A 15,202-nucleotide genomic window follows, 5' to 3' on the forward strand; every position below is an offset into this window, starting at 1 on the left:
GTTATTAATATATAATAAGGCGTTGATATAGTAGCTTATGAACACGGCGTAGAAGATGAAAAAAAATCAAGAGAAGCATGGCGAGAAACTCGATCAGGTGTACTGAAAGGGAACTTTGCAATGTCAGTGTTGTCCTCAAGTAGCTTCTCATACTGCCCTGACAGGTCATGTAAGGACACCTGGCATACAGCCCGGCCAGGAAACGAATGAGTTTAAGGCTCGCTGTAAACACTGTTATTATCGTACTCTTTCTTGACAGCGCATTACTGAAAAACCCTCAATGAACAGTATTATACAGTGAGGCAAATACTGCATATTTTTTTGCTAAATTTCCGAAATTGTCAGAGCACCGAGAGTCGCCGGGGAATGACGTCAGGACGTATCACATTGAATGATGACGCCGTTTGATCATTAAAAAAAAATCTGCCGTTAAAAAATACCAGAGAATTAGGTCAGCAAACTAACACACAGCACCGACGGGCACGATATGAATGTAACTACCGTGTTTGTGATTATATAAGTTTTTACAAAGGCGCGACCTGGACTTAAAATAACCTGCTCCGACGAGGAGAGAGATGTCCGGTGTTTCCAGCATCTGCAGACGGGGGCCGTAGCCGTTAGACCGGTCCGTCTGTCTGTCTGTCTGCCTGCCTCCGCTGGCTTTGGGAGACCCGCGAGCCCGAATAACGTTAACGCTGCTGTGGTCCCGTCCAGGCTGGGGCTGAATGGTTAGCCGGGGGAAGGAGAGACACCGACAGACACCACCAGACAGAAGCTGAAGGCTGCTCTGCAGAGACCCAGGAAATTACTTCTCGCCTCGTCTCGCCTGCCTGGTAGCAACACAGTGCACATTTCAGTAGTTCCAGTAAGTTTACCGCCAGACATGATCAATAATAATGAGCGCCCCGGCTAACATTAGCTAGTTGGCCCACCACATATTCATGCTAGATGCTGTAATGCTAAGTTAGATGTCCTTTTATGTTCATTTATTGCTTTAACGTTACTTTAATAATATCGAATTAGCTAGCTCACACCTCCAAATTATTATTGAGGCGCTAACTGTTAATGCATATCACCTCCTGAAGGCTGTACACAGTCAACGCTATTGTTAACGGTGCAATCTATATGACAGACTTAACAAGCATTAAGTGATGAACAATGGGCTCCAGACATTCTGCAGAAGTGGACATTATAATTACACATTTCCAACACCTCTATCATGGTGAATGACCTTCGCTGGCTAAATGGGGCGGTAACCATCAAGTTAGGATCCTTATTAACACACAAAGACACAAATGAAAATGAAATCAAATATTTGCAATAAGCAGCCAGTGTGTGCCAAACGTGCAATTAAGAAAAAAGATACATTATAACCTGGTGTTCATTTAATTTGGGCCCTGCTACTGTTGGCAGACCAATACTTTATGTGGGTTCACCCTGAGATGCACTCCAACGTGTTGTTAATTCAGTGGAATAAGGCTTGTATGAGTGTTGGGTTGTTTGAAAATTCACTACTATAGTTAATGTCTTTTATGTGGATTCATATGTTTTAGGATTTCACATAATTCTGTGTGAGAATTAATGATTTCAATCAGGGATGCAACCAGTTATTGACTTATTAATTTAGCGCATACAATGTAAAAACAAAGATGTGGAAACAAAGAGGCAGGTCCCAGTTTCAGGGAGCCTAAAGACTCTTCATATAGCTTCTTGTTTCTGATCATCAGTTCAAATACATTCACTTTAATTTACAATGTAAAAATAAAGCGGATAAAAGCATAATTTCAAGACGATGGACTTAATCCATTGCATAACTTTGAAACATGTTTTATTGCATTGGCTATTAATGTGAATTTGTCTTGCAATTATGTGCATATATTTATATTTATTGCTGTGTTTGGAGACAAATGCAAAACTCATACAAAATTGCACTTGTTCAGTCCTTTTACAGGCCTACATGAATCACGCTGTTAGTCATCATGATGAAAGAAGTGCCCACACTGAAGGTGCACAGGTGTTTCCTCCACCTGAGCACCTTCAATGTTCACTTGTGTGTCTGGCTACATAAACCCCAGGCTGTATACACTTTATTCTTATGACCCTGAAATATCATGTTTTTAGTAGGCACAAAAACAATACATTCTGTATGATTTGAAACAGGGTTTATTAAAGGTTCTAAGAAACAATTCGTATCAAGCAGATTGTGAGCAGATTGAATGATATGGATAAATGAGACCTTCCCCGTCTCCCTCAGTTGCCTATACAAGCCTGTGGACTTTTTGTTTGGGTTGTTTAATGCTGCTGGACTGTGGATTTCTTTGTGAAGGACAGGGGTCGGATTTTCCATGAAAATCCAAAGGATGTGACTTGATGCACGTTCTCGAGTGCCTTGTCTCAGTGCCTCTCTCCACTCTGCTGCCATAGAGCAACAGTAGCTAGTGTTTGTTTAGAAGTGGAGTCCACTAACATAAACTAATGACCAGCTTCCTGCACTGCACAGAAGTTCACAGAAACCCCTTTACATTTCAGAAACAATTGCATATATTTACATGATTGATGATTGTTATCTTACTATATCATGATTATGTAGGGCTGTAAGTAACAGTAACTTTCATTACTGATAAATCTTTCTTTAAGTATTTGTTTGGTCTCATAATGCTTGCCTGTTATAAAGCACAAGAGCTTAGCCTCTCTTGTCTAAGTAAAGTTCCAAATCCTACAGGTACTCAGTTTCTTTTAATAGGAAGAAGAAAAAAAAACCTAATTACACCTCAAAGTTGAAGATGCTTTTGATAAGCCTTGTAACACCGACGGCGGCCAATCTTTGAAATACGTATTCGAGAATATAGGTCCAAATGTCTTTTACAGTAAAAATCTTTTGACATTTGTATTTTGTTATGTTTTCCTCCCACCAGAAATATTGTACATAATTCAAGGACTCTAGCATGTGAGCACAACCACCTAAGACATGTGAGCCTCGACACTTCGGTCCCAGATCTTCTTAAAGCTACGCAGAAGTAAACAGAGTTTGGTTTGACAATGTCGAGCCGCCGGAAATCGACCACACCTTGCATGGTGCTGCCCTCTGATGTGGTGGAGCAGGAAGAGGTGGAGGAGAAAACCGAAAGGACAAAGGAGGAAGAGGTGGAGGATGAGGAGGGGAAGGTGAAGGAGGGAACGGAGGATAGTCCGACCGCAGAGGAGCTGGATCAGGCAGTAGTGGTTGTCCCCACCCCTCCAGATACAGGTGAGATTGTTCTTAGCCTCTTCTCCATGTATAGATGACGATGGCACTTTAAAATCTGAATTGACAGGAATGACACAATGTTGTGTCATCATTATCACAGATGAGCCCAGTGTCTCTACTGTAGAAGACAGTGAAGTCCTCAGCCCCTCATTGAAGCGCAGCGCTACAAACCCTCCTGAGGATCCGGGCAGCAACCAGCCGACCCAGGAACAACAGTGTGATACACCCGAGGAGGGAGGAGCAGACCCTGCCGCGGTTGCTGCCATTTCTCTCAGCAAGACCCCCATCATGAGGATGAAGACCAAATCTGAACCCAAGAGGATTGCAGTGTCCCTGAAGTCAGCAGATGAGACGGTCGAGGGTTTCGGAGGGGGTGTCGAGGGAGAGGTGGGAGGAGAGCAGGAACCCATTGAGGCTCCTCTAGGGCCGATGACGCCTGTGGAGATGCTGCTGCATGACTCCATGAAGCTCGGGGGAGGCGGCTTGCTGGTCAGCCCACCCTCAGAGCAGCAGAGGAAATCATCCAGTTTAAACCCCACAGTCCTGCCTGCTGGCCTGGCACAGGTAGGAAGTCTCGATTATGCAAGTGTTTAGCTGACTCATCCAGGAGTATGGACGTAAGAATACATCTGCCCCTGTCTCTAAAAAGTTAATATATGTATTCAGACTCAACAGTAGCCTGGAAACGTAAAAAGAAAAAAAACGGCTGGTAGGCTTTGGATAATGGTTGGCCGTAATTTTAAATGTCCCCTCCACACATGTGTTTAGATGTATACTAAACTCTGTACTTCAACTAATCATGTGTTTGTGATGCATTATTTTTCACATAATATGTTCTATTATCTTTTCAAAATCCTTAAAATAACATCTCCTCCTCAAACTCTGCACATATAAATCAGTGCTCAGTGAAGCTCAAACATTCAACTGTAGGAACAAGAAGACAAAACATACTTTTTGTCTGGAGGGGGACTTCAACAGAGAGGTTGAATTTCTATCAGTGTTTCTCGGGCAGTGTCTCACCTTTGCCATTTTGTTTCATTATCAGTCCAGTCCTTTCTTATCTACCCCCTCTCTTTCTTTGTTTCAGGTGCTTTCTGCTTTCCAGGCCCAGCACACTGCAGCAGCAGCAGCAGCTCAGCCTCAGCTACTGATTCCCCTCAGCAGCATCCCATCCTACAGTGCAGCTATGGACACCAACCCCCTGCTGGGCAGCACATACAAGAAGTTTCCTTACCCCTCCATGGCTGAGATCAGCAGCCTGGCAGCACAGACGCAGTTCACAGAGGAACAGATCAAGGTAAATGTTGTTTTGGGTAGATTACCTGTGCTCACAAAGAATGTTGTGTTTTCAGTAGGGATCAACTGGTGTGTTTTTTTCAGGGCAGATACCTCTGCTAATTCTTTGTAACAGAAAAAAAAACATAAACAATATTTGAAACTCATATATATTTGCTGTGAAAGTTCAAATCTAAGTGTCCAAATTTTGAATAACCAGTGATGGAAAGAAAATAAGTACTACTACTTAACTACTTAAGAGCAATTTTAAAGTACTTTAGTTTTTTTGTTTTGTTTTTGGCTACTTTATACTTCCACTCCACTACATCTTGGAGACAAATATTTTACCATTTACTCCATTACATTCATTAGATAACTTAAGTTACTAGTAATTTAAGTTAATAATTGGGTACTGCCTAACTCAACTATGTCACTTTCAATAATTTGCACTTTTAGTATGTTTCTGTTTTTGATATTTATTTTCTTATTGTGGTATTTTTTTGATATATTTTCATCTTAATTCTATACTGAGCCTCTGAAACGAAATTTCAGTCTGTGTTCACTTGTTGCTCACTGAATGACAATAAAGTCTGTCTAAGTCTAGTTACTTTGCAGATTTGGATTTTTTAGTGTTAGTGGGCCATTACTCGTGAAGTGTAACTAATCTAATGTTGTGGGTGGGACCATGTGTAAGACCACAGAGTGGTGTCTACAGACAGAGAGAGGACGCTGCATCGGTGCCAAGGTAGCACATTTTTAAATTGTTTAATTTTATTGGCAGCGGAAAAAATAAAAACACCAATTCCAGTATTCAGAAAAATGCTGTATATCGGATCTGATAATGTGTCTATCTCCGGTTTTCCGTTTTTATAAGATAAGATACCTCAAAAATCATTAGAATAGAAGCTCCTTGCTTTCTATTTTAGGCCAGCTCTGTCTTATTTTAAAATGTCTGACATGTACTAAATATTGCCTTTTTGCATATTTTTGTAAATGGTTGAGTCATATGTGCTTGATCTACACCCAGGTGTGGTTCTCAGCCCAGCGGCTGAAGCACGGTGTGAGCTGGACTCCAGAGGAGGTGGAGGAGGCCAGAAGAAAACAGTTCAATGGCACGGTGCACACGGTCCCTCAGACCATCACTGTCATACCTGCTCACCAACTCTCAGCCGCTGCCAACGGCCTGCAGTCCATTCTTCAGACGTGCCAGATAGTGGGCCAGCCTGGCCTGGTGTTCACACAGGTAGGTAAGGAAAGAAAACACACCATATATAACAAGACTAACAAGGCGTAGACCTGCCTTGCCTTTAACTGTATGTCTGTCGCATTGCCGCACATATATTGAACCAGTTAGAATTAATGTCTTAAGAGTGAAGCCATAATTAATCACATATTGAGGATACTGCTGTCTCTTGCAATCAGCAATCAGCCATTGTGTTCCTTTCCTGTTGTTCAGTCTCTGGTCATTTTTCTTTGTTTTAATGATGTTTTAATGAATATGTTTTGAATATTTGTTCATATCTTTGAAGACAGTTTCACAACTCTTTACTAGGTCTTACAAGGTTTCAAAATGTTAATGAGATTCCCTGTCAGTAGACTTAAAAGGCTCTCTGTGATGTATCAGGTAATTTTCAGTAGGTCATATGCTAATTTTTACTATGTGCTGAAGAAAAGCTTCCCTTTTAGAAAATGTTAGTGTATTTTTCATCGTGCAGACAATATAACTGTAATGACAGTCTCACAAACCATGCCATAAATGCTTGGTTTGCTTATAGCTCAGCAGCTAGTTACAGTATCTGCCTGGAGACAAGATCTATGGAGTTTGTCAAAATAACATGTGACATACATGTCACCACACATTACATTAGAAATGTATCTTATCTTGTGAACCAAAGTAGTGCACCAAGTACATTCAGAGCTTGTTAGACTCTATTTTCTGTGTGAAATCTTTCACCCAGCTGCATGTTCTCATCTGTGTTGGTTTTGGTCTCTGGCCTGACTCATATTTTTCACAAATTAAGGAGAGTTGAAATGGAGTCTGTCAAAAACAGCAGTCCATTGATTCAAGTACTTGAATACATTTCAGCAGTTACTCACCCGAATACCGGTGTTATCCATAGAGTGGAGTGTTACAAATAACATCTACAGTTGATTTCAACAACAAATACATCCCTGTGTGGTTATATGTCTCATCCTTTCATTTAGTGTGTCATTATTATCTGACTCTCTGTAGGTTGGCCCGGGAGGGAATCTTCCAGTGACCAGTCCCATCACTCTGACAGTGGCAGGGCTGCCCAGCCAGTCTCAGAGCTCCAGCAGAGTTCCCTGCCAGCCCACCCCAACAAACAGTGAGCTGAAACGGGCCACCACTGTCCAGCCTCCCTCTCTTTCTCCACAGGTAAGGACAGCACTTGTTGCTGCCTTTCAAACAAATGCTTTTTGTGCCCAAAATCTCACCTGTAGCCATTTAGTTTTCATTCTAGCTGGTATGTGGCACCTGTGTATGTCAAATGGCACTGCAGAAAGCCTTGATTAATATATAACTTTCCCCTTTCCTTTTCTAAGGAGAATTCGGCCCTCAGTGCTGATACATTCAGTTTGCGGCCTAAGAAGTCCAAAGAGCAGCTGGCAGAGCTGAAAGCCAGCTACCTGAAAAACCATTTTGTCACTGATGCAGAAATCGCCCGGCTGATGAAGCTCACCAACCTGACAAAGGGAGAGATCAAGAAGTGGTTCAGCGACACCAGGTACAACCAGCGCAATTCCAAGAACAGCCATGTCATTGTTTTCCATGACGGAGGTGGAAGAGGAGGCTGCAGCAGCAGCGCTACCACCACCATTGTTATTGACTCAAGCGACGAGACCCCCACATCTCCCCTTCCTCCACGCACTCCTCCTGTGAAGGAGAAGGAGACGCGGCCCAAAACATGGAATCCATTCCCAGATTTCACCTTGCAGAAGTTTAAGGAGAAGACTCCGGAGCAGCTGGTGGTGCTGGAGGAAAGTTTTGAAAAGAGCAGCACCCCATCAGACGAAGAGCTGAGCCGCCTGAGGACGGAGACTAAACTGACGAGGAGAGAAATTGATGCCTGGTTCACTGAGAGACGAAAAATGCCACCTGTCAGCACGTCCTCCCCAGATTCTTCAGAGGGAGGAAAGATGGAGACGGATGGAGCAAAAGCAGGAGAAGGAGGAGCAGGAGCCAGCTCTTCTTCTTCTCCTACTGCCTCCTCGTCCCGTAAAGGTAGTCAGACCCCGCCTGGTGGACGCAGTAAGCAGCTGCCCAGCAGCAACAAAGACTTGAAAGATAAGAGTAAAAAGACCCCGGAGCAGCTCCATATTCTGAAAAGTGCCTTTGTGCGGACCCAGTGGCCCACACCAGAGGAGTATGACCAGCTGGCAGAAGAGAGCGGTCTTGCTCGGTCCTACATCGTCAGCTGGTTCGGGGACTCTCGGTACTCGTGGAAGAACAGTAACCTAAAGTGGTTCTTCCAGTATCAAAGTGGCAATGTGGAAGGGCCAACTGGTGGAGGAGGCAATAAGATGGGAAGCGGCAGCATCGGTCGAAAAAGACGTGGCCGAAATCGTGGTTGGGGGCGGTCTCGAACCAGAAAGCAGCCAAGAAGGTCTGCCTCGTACAGTGCAGATGTTAATAGATCTCCCCCGTCAAAGAAATTCAAGACTGGGAGGGAGATTCTGAAGGAGTACTACCTGAAGCACCATTTTCTCAATGAGCAAGACCTGGATGAGCTTGTCACCAAGACCAACATGAGCTATGAACAGGTAATGAAAGGATCTTTTTATTGGAATATCAGTGAGATTGACTGTCAGCCAGGGCTCTGTGTCCCAGTAGCTTCTAATAGTACCTTCTGCCCACACATGTTTTATATAAGTATTTTTCCATTTTTTTAGTTATACTTTTATCCTGACCACTGCAGCTCTCTGTTAAGTGTCGTGTGATTTAAAACGAGTGACGATTAGAAAATAAGAAAATGGAATCACACTCACACACACTCACATACACAAATATATGATTTCCACAAGTTGTTTGCCAATTTCTGTTGGCATCACCATCCTCTCCCCTTTTGTCAAGTTTTTAGGTGTGTAGTCCCAGAATTGTCAAAATTGGCATTAAAATCCAGCAGCAGTTAACAGTCATGACAAATGTCGTGCCTTGAGAAAGTATTTTGGATTTTAAACTCTGTTACTGTGAAAACCAAAAAATCCCACACAATGTCAATTACTTAATTGACATTAATTACTTAATTACGTTAATACTTTTTTAATATGGTTTCAGTCCTCAGTCCTACGTCAGGTAAAGTTCGCATGAATTCCCAGAACTATTACAGAAGACATGACCTTGGTGTCCTCACTGGTAAGCTACAGCCTTGCTCTCACCAGGCTGTCAAAGTGTTTCTCTCTCTGTCAAAAGGTGAGGGAGTGGTTTGCCGAGGTCCAGCGCCGCTTGGAAGCAGGGTCAGATCCTTTCCAGGAGGCGGCCCTGGGAAGGACGGATGGAGACGAAGGAGGAGGGGACGAGGGAGCGGAGACGCAGGGAGAGGCCTCAACGGCCACGGGGGAGCAGACTAGCGCAGGGGCGGAAGACGAGGAAGAGGATGAAGGAGAGGAGGACGATGACGGCGATGATACGGATGACAGTGAGGTTTGGGAGCCGTCACGTAGCGTCAGGAAATCCTTGTCCGTTTCTGAAGACTGATGATTGTGGGAAACAGTACAGAATGTTACAAATGAAATACTGGTATGATCAATGCTGGAAGACTGTCAGCTAAACCAAGTCTTTTTGCCACTGATTTGCATGCATACTCATTTGCAACATTAATTCACTGTTTTTTCCAAACTATTTCTGAATCACATCTACATGAGACTAACAGATGGACAATTAGCTTTAGCTCACTCTCTCAGTACATATTTACTGTAAGTAATGTGAAACAGCTTAGACATGATGGTAAAGAAGAGTTCAACGCAAGCCCCGCCAATCCGTAGTGGCACACCAACCTTTGATAAAGCTTAAAAAGCAGCAGTTACACAATATTTTGTCGAAAGGAAATACCACAAAGTGCAATCTTTAAGCTGAGCTGAAGATGAAAACTGTACCTTAAAAAAGGCGGTGTATCCAGACACAAGCACTTGATGAACACTGGCTGTTGTAAATGAGAAGTTCTCAGATGAATTGACAGTTTTAATGTCCACCAAGCCCCTTGTTAAATTTGCACTCCTCGCTTGCTAAAATGAAGATTTATTTAAACATTTATGCTGCATTTCCGAGGGATGGCGTGTTGTTGTGAGCGCAGGCCTAATTTCCAGTGTTATGAATGTTTCACACCTGGTCCCAAACTAACAGCGCACACAGAAAAGAAAAGGAAAAAAAAAAAAAGACTTATCTGTTGTGTTAACAAAGGTGCTTAAAAATGTTTCACAGCTAGATGTCACTCCTGAGCGATGTCCCCAATGAAACTAACATACATCTGTGTGTGGAACTGTTTGATTTTTACATGTTACAGTATGTTTTTTGTCGTGAAGATCAAAACAAGGACCAGATAGGAGTCAGCTGGTTGTTTGTGCCGACCTGGGTTGATAATGACACTGAAAGTCAGGCGTTTTATCTCAATATGAGACAGAGTACCTTAATGCTGAATGAATGCCATGATGCTTTTAAAACATAGGATGTCTACTCAAGTCTTCCCTTTATAGTGGCTTGTTGTTTCATGAGTATTATTAATATTATAGCTTTCTAAATGAACACCTAAAAATCTGATGGAAAAATGCCACAGTATGTGTTTAATATGCACTGCTATTAACCTTTTTAAACCAACTTTTCATGTTTTGATAGACACATCCTGTTATGTCTATCCTATTATGACCTTTTTCAAGGTTTTTTGTTGTTATGTAGATCCAGAATAGTGTGACGCTGTTGTCCCAAAGTTGAATGTGTTGTCTCCTTAACAGTGGGCTACAGTCTGAGGCCATGACACTGTTTGTGAGCAAAGTAACGGCCACTGTGAGGCAGACATCTGGGTTCACTCAAATGATAATAGTAACAGAACAAATTAGCCGCAGCGTTTCACATAGAATTTACTGGGGATGGGTTTCTGATGGGTGGAGTGGATGGACTGAATTGTAAGATAAAGGTGCAGCATTGCATTGTTTTTTCCAAACCATGTAAACATAAGCACCAGCTGCGGCTCCTGTATAAATTTAGAATAAGTCAATCCACAAGTAATCACCTTGCCAAGGCTACAATCACCACCAAATCACAAACACCTTGCCTTTTAGGTTCGTGCTCATCTGCTTGTGTCAAAAACAAGGCCTGTGAATCATTTTGGGTCTTGTCCCGTTCTTTAAAGAAAGACTGTTAAACAGCATTTCAAATAACAATTTGACTCCAGTCTGCACTGAAGAGAAAAACGTGAAGCACCTAAACTTTTTTAAAAAATGCACTTTGTCCACTTGTGTACGTTGTGGACTAAATCCTGATTAGGCACCTTAATCTCTTATTATACCATAAAATGGCTCTGAGAGACCAAATCTGTTTTGTACGACTACAAACTGAACCAGTGTTTTGCCTTTTTAACCTTGTGTTGTCAGGAGGAGGAATCAATTTATCAATTTTTTTAAATAATTTGTGTTGTTTCATAGATGGATGTTATAAGGCTCAAAAAACTAGAAGAACAATCACCCACCACTTTCTTTTGCTAAATTGCACAATTTGAGCCCCATTGATAATCTTTTCTCCTTTTGAAAATGCACACGTGTTATATTTGTTTTGTACTGTCGCTCTGCTCCGACACACCCCTGTATGACTCTTGACCCCTATCCTCCAATCCACTTTTGTAAAATGAATGCCTAGACTCTTGATGTGCACTTCCCAAGACATGTTTCTGTAAACATTAGCTGTGTCCTGTTGGCTCTCTGTCTCATTAAATTGTGTACAAAACAGGAAGACAGAACAACAGGGCTGTAGGGACGTCTTCACCAGAATGAAATGGTTCAGAAGATTAAAACAGACTCTTGAAAAATTCACTTCCTCTGGTGGAAGGGATCGTTGTGATGCCTGACGAAACAGCACAGCATTCCCTCTTCGGTGGGAAGTTACCAAATAACACTCCTCTTTCGAACTGTTTTCCTCACACTTTACCCAGTAAACTGACAGGACAACAGACTGAAAACTGTGTCAACAACAGTTCTTCACAAGTAGGGGGAGAGACTCTGATGAAGCTTTGCAGATAAACCTATGTGCCTCCATGGGTCGTTCGCTTGTTTGAACAGAATTTCACCAACTCTCGACAGAAGATGATGAGGGGGAATTTGTTGATGCTTTGGAAATCACATACTGTGGGTGATTCTTAAGTCAAGCTTGTTCAAACTAAGTTGTGATGCATGACCGAGCTCTGCTTTCTGCTGATGCTAAAAGATGCCTAGATACTCTGAAGTTGACTTTGGAAACTTCCGTTCTAAGTCCTTAAACAGATACCTTGGTGTTCCGAATTGTATTGTTTTTTTCCACCAGGCACTTGTTACACTACATGTTAGCACCTTTTTTTTTAAGTGAGTATCTTTGAAACCAATGTAGTCTGCTAGCTGTACACTAGCTAAGATAGCTAGTTTATGGCAACTGAAGGAGAGCTCAAACTTTAAAACATGTTGTCGTAATGTAACAGGTGCCCGGCCATGAAAAATAACAAATTCAAAATGTTAAGGTATACCTTTTGTCTAATACTGCATGCAATAACAAAGACGAACAACTGCTTATTTGTACATACGATATTTTGGGTTGGTATACTTGGCACAGTTGAAGCCTAATCTGGGATGAATAGTTCAGTAGTTGTTATAATACCAGTTGCTGTTTATCACCAACTTGACTGGAACCACGGACCTGTTTTTTGTTTTCTTCACTTCATGGACTCTTTTATTTTAGGCTTGTCACTGTTAGCTTGGACAGGCTTACTTCAAATAGCTTGCTCCATTTTGAGCAACATTTTATGCCAAGAGTCTACTAAAAGCAAGCGAAGAGTAAACTATGATATCACCACAGTTTGCGGTAATTATGCGGCAGCCCTTTTGTAACCATTTGAATCCTGCTATTTCACACAGGCTACAATCTGGCTCCGCACTTACCTTGTTTAAGTCCACAGGTTAGGCTTACTCCTTCGCCCAGGTATCCAGCCCACCGTCTTTTACAGTGTGCTCTTTCTTTACTCTAGTCAGTCGGTTTTGAATGGTTTTATATGTTTCTATCTATGAAAAACTGTGTCATTACAACTCTTTCCAGACATCAGTGGATAGTTTGTTAACAAGACAAACTCATACAATATGTACAATAGAGTAGTGTTTTTGAAATAGAATCAGTTTTAGAGTTCAGACTGTGTTGCCCGAGTGGCTTTTTGGTACTTTTGTTGCAAAAATATGGAATCACAACTCAATAGAAAAGACATGCACAAAATAATGTTCTGATAACACTGAGAAAACATTTTTCTTCTCAATCATGTGTCCAAATTTGAGGCTTTACATCTGCATCAGCTCTTACACATTAAATGTAACAGAAAAAGTATTTAAGAGAGCTCTCCATTAATTTTTAGGAGGATGCTGTGTTTTTGGAGTTTGACTAATGCTAGAGTCGTGATGTCTCAGCCTCTGCTGCACATATTTTGACAGTTCTTTTTTAACCTTGCTCATAATCTCCCAATTTAATGAACTGGCAATATAAATGGCAGAACTAACCAGAGTCCCTGCCCTTTATACTTGAAGCATACCTGAAGCTACAACCGTAACAGAAGTCATCCATGTTAACACTTGATATTAGCCACATATTAGGTGAATGAGTTCTGTTAGAAACAGAACCAGCCTGGCTCTCCTACAATTTTACCGTCTACTAAACCTGAATTCTACGTTCAGTATGAATCATGTATTTAAATAGTTTTCTCAGGTGGCTGAGGTGCTGCGTCTGCTCGCTGAGTTGTGATTTTATATCCAACAGTCTTCATGTATCCCAATTAACCTTGTGCAGTAGAGCTAAAAGCTAACATTGTGATCTGAGTAGTTTACCTGCTGTCCTATTGTGCACATAATGTCATATCTGTATCCTTCGCTGTACTTCTGCTATAGTCCTCACTTGTTTTCTGTATTTACGCAGGTAGTTGGTTGAATGTTCCTTACAGCAATCAGAGATTCAGATGTTTTCACTTTACAGCAGCCAGCTTTTTTTTTTTTTTTTATAAAAGAGCAACAAACACCTTATCAGAATTGTAATATACTGTACGTATGAATTGATTTTTTTCTTTTTTAAATCTCATTTACAGTGGAATTTTCATCTTCCGGTTTTCTGATCTGATTTTTATCTGTTGACAGTTTTTACCCTCAAGTTCTTGCTTCTGAAGAGCGTGCTTTGCTTTTTAACGTAATATGAACCCTTTTCTCTCTGTTTGCCCTTCAATACAAGTTACAGACCTGTTTTACTAGATGGTGACGGTGATTTTTATTAAGTTACAGTTGGTTCTGTAGACACAGAGACACAATGATAAAACTGTATACTAATAAATGGGAACTTCCACTGATACATTTGGCTTTTAAAAGATGGGCTTCCATGTCAGTCCTGTAAAAATCAGCTGGAGGGGATTCTGGAAATGAAACTGACTTGTTGAGGTTGGATTTGTTTGCAGGCAAAGATGATGTTACTGCCTACGACAATCATGACTTAAAACTCCTTAACAAAACAGTTCAAATCGGTGTTATTCTGTGTCTACGGGAACTGACATTTCCATCTACATCTAAGTTATTTCAACACTCTGCCTGTACATCTGAAATGTGCTACAAACTGAGAGTATCTGTCATAAACTTTGATTAAACAAGGTATGTTTGTGTTTTCGCCTCTGCAGGCTTGCTTTAGAAAGCTCTAAGTTGCTCTTGTGGCCCCAGCGATAAGCAGCTTGTAGCTACCAGCTGTGAGGCAGATGATTTGTGCAATGTTAATTTAAGATCCCAGCTGTTGTTGAGGCTCTGGCTTGATTTCTAGCTTGATTTAGAAAAGATTTATATTTTATACTTGTTTGAGGACAAAACCCAATAAATTTTGATCAAAAGATGTGTGCGCTTGTGGGCAACATTCTGCGTGTTTTGCTTTGAATAAATGTGATGTGAAGCAGTCTGGATTAAATGCAGATGCAGAGCTAAAAGTTGTGAATAGTGTCCTATTAACACCTGGACCCTACTGTCAGTCACCATGAGTTACTTTTGAGATTTAGCTTTTCAGGACTGTAGGTACTTACTAGTTACTTTATAGATATTTGTATAGGCAAGACACTTCGCAACACAATTCTTGATAGAAGTTAATTTATCGTCACTGTTAATGCAAAAAATTCAGGCATCATCTACTCTCCCCCATGCCCATGGAAAGTTGGGTGTTTCAGCAGCATCACAGCAAAACAGAGTTGCAGCATTCTCCTAAACAACTGAAGTAGATGGGGACCGCGGAAATCAGCCCCAAAAATGATAAAATGACTACACACAGCCCATCCAGCGTAATCTAAGAGATCTGAGATCTCAAATTGATTTGAAAAGATGTTATTTGCACCCTGGAAGCATGGTCAAGCTTGTGTTTCCACTTCAGACAAGATGCACACCACACTTTTAGCCTAGCAGCTACAGTTAGGATCCCGGCTTAAA

The 15,202-nt window shown here is 41.5% G+C and overlaps 1 protein-coding gene across 1 annotated transcript; it reads left to right on the forward strand.

The window, feature by feature from the left end:
- Nucleotides 1–557: 557 nt before the first annotated feature.
- On the forward strand, nucleotides 558–14,621 carry zhx1 (zinc fingers and homeoboxes 1). The gene is made up of 8 exons (XM_084358614.1): nucleotides 558–865; nucleotides 2,916–3,247; nucleotides 3,348–3,811; nucleotides 4,335–4,544; nucleotides 5,550–5,765; nucleotides 6,756–6,920; nucleotides 7,088–8,305; nucleotides 8,955–14,621. Exons 2-8 carry the CDS (start codon nucleotides 3,040–3,042, stop codon nucleotides 9,237–9,239), a joined length of 2,766 nt encoding a protein of 921 aa, XP_084214740.1. The 5' UTR covers nucleotides 558–865; nucleotides 2,916–3,039; the 3' UTR covers nucleotides 9,240–14,621.
- Nucleotides 14,622–15,202: the final 581 nt, after the last annotated feature.

The sequence above is a fragment of the Pagrus pagrus genome (genome assembly GCF_965226575.1).
Source record: "Pagrus pagrus genome assembly, chromosome: 7".
Lineage (NCBI taxonomy): Eukaryota > Metazoa > Chordata > Actinopteri > Spariformes > Sparidae > Pagrus > Pagrus pagrus.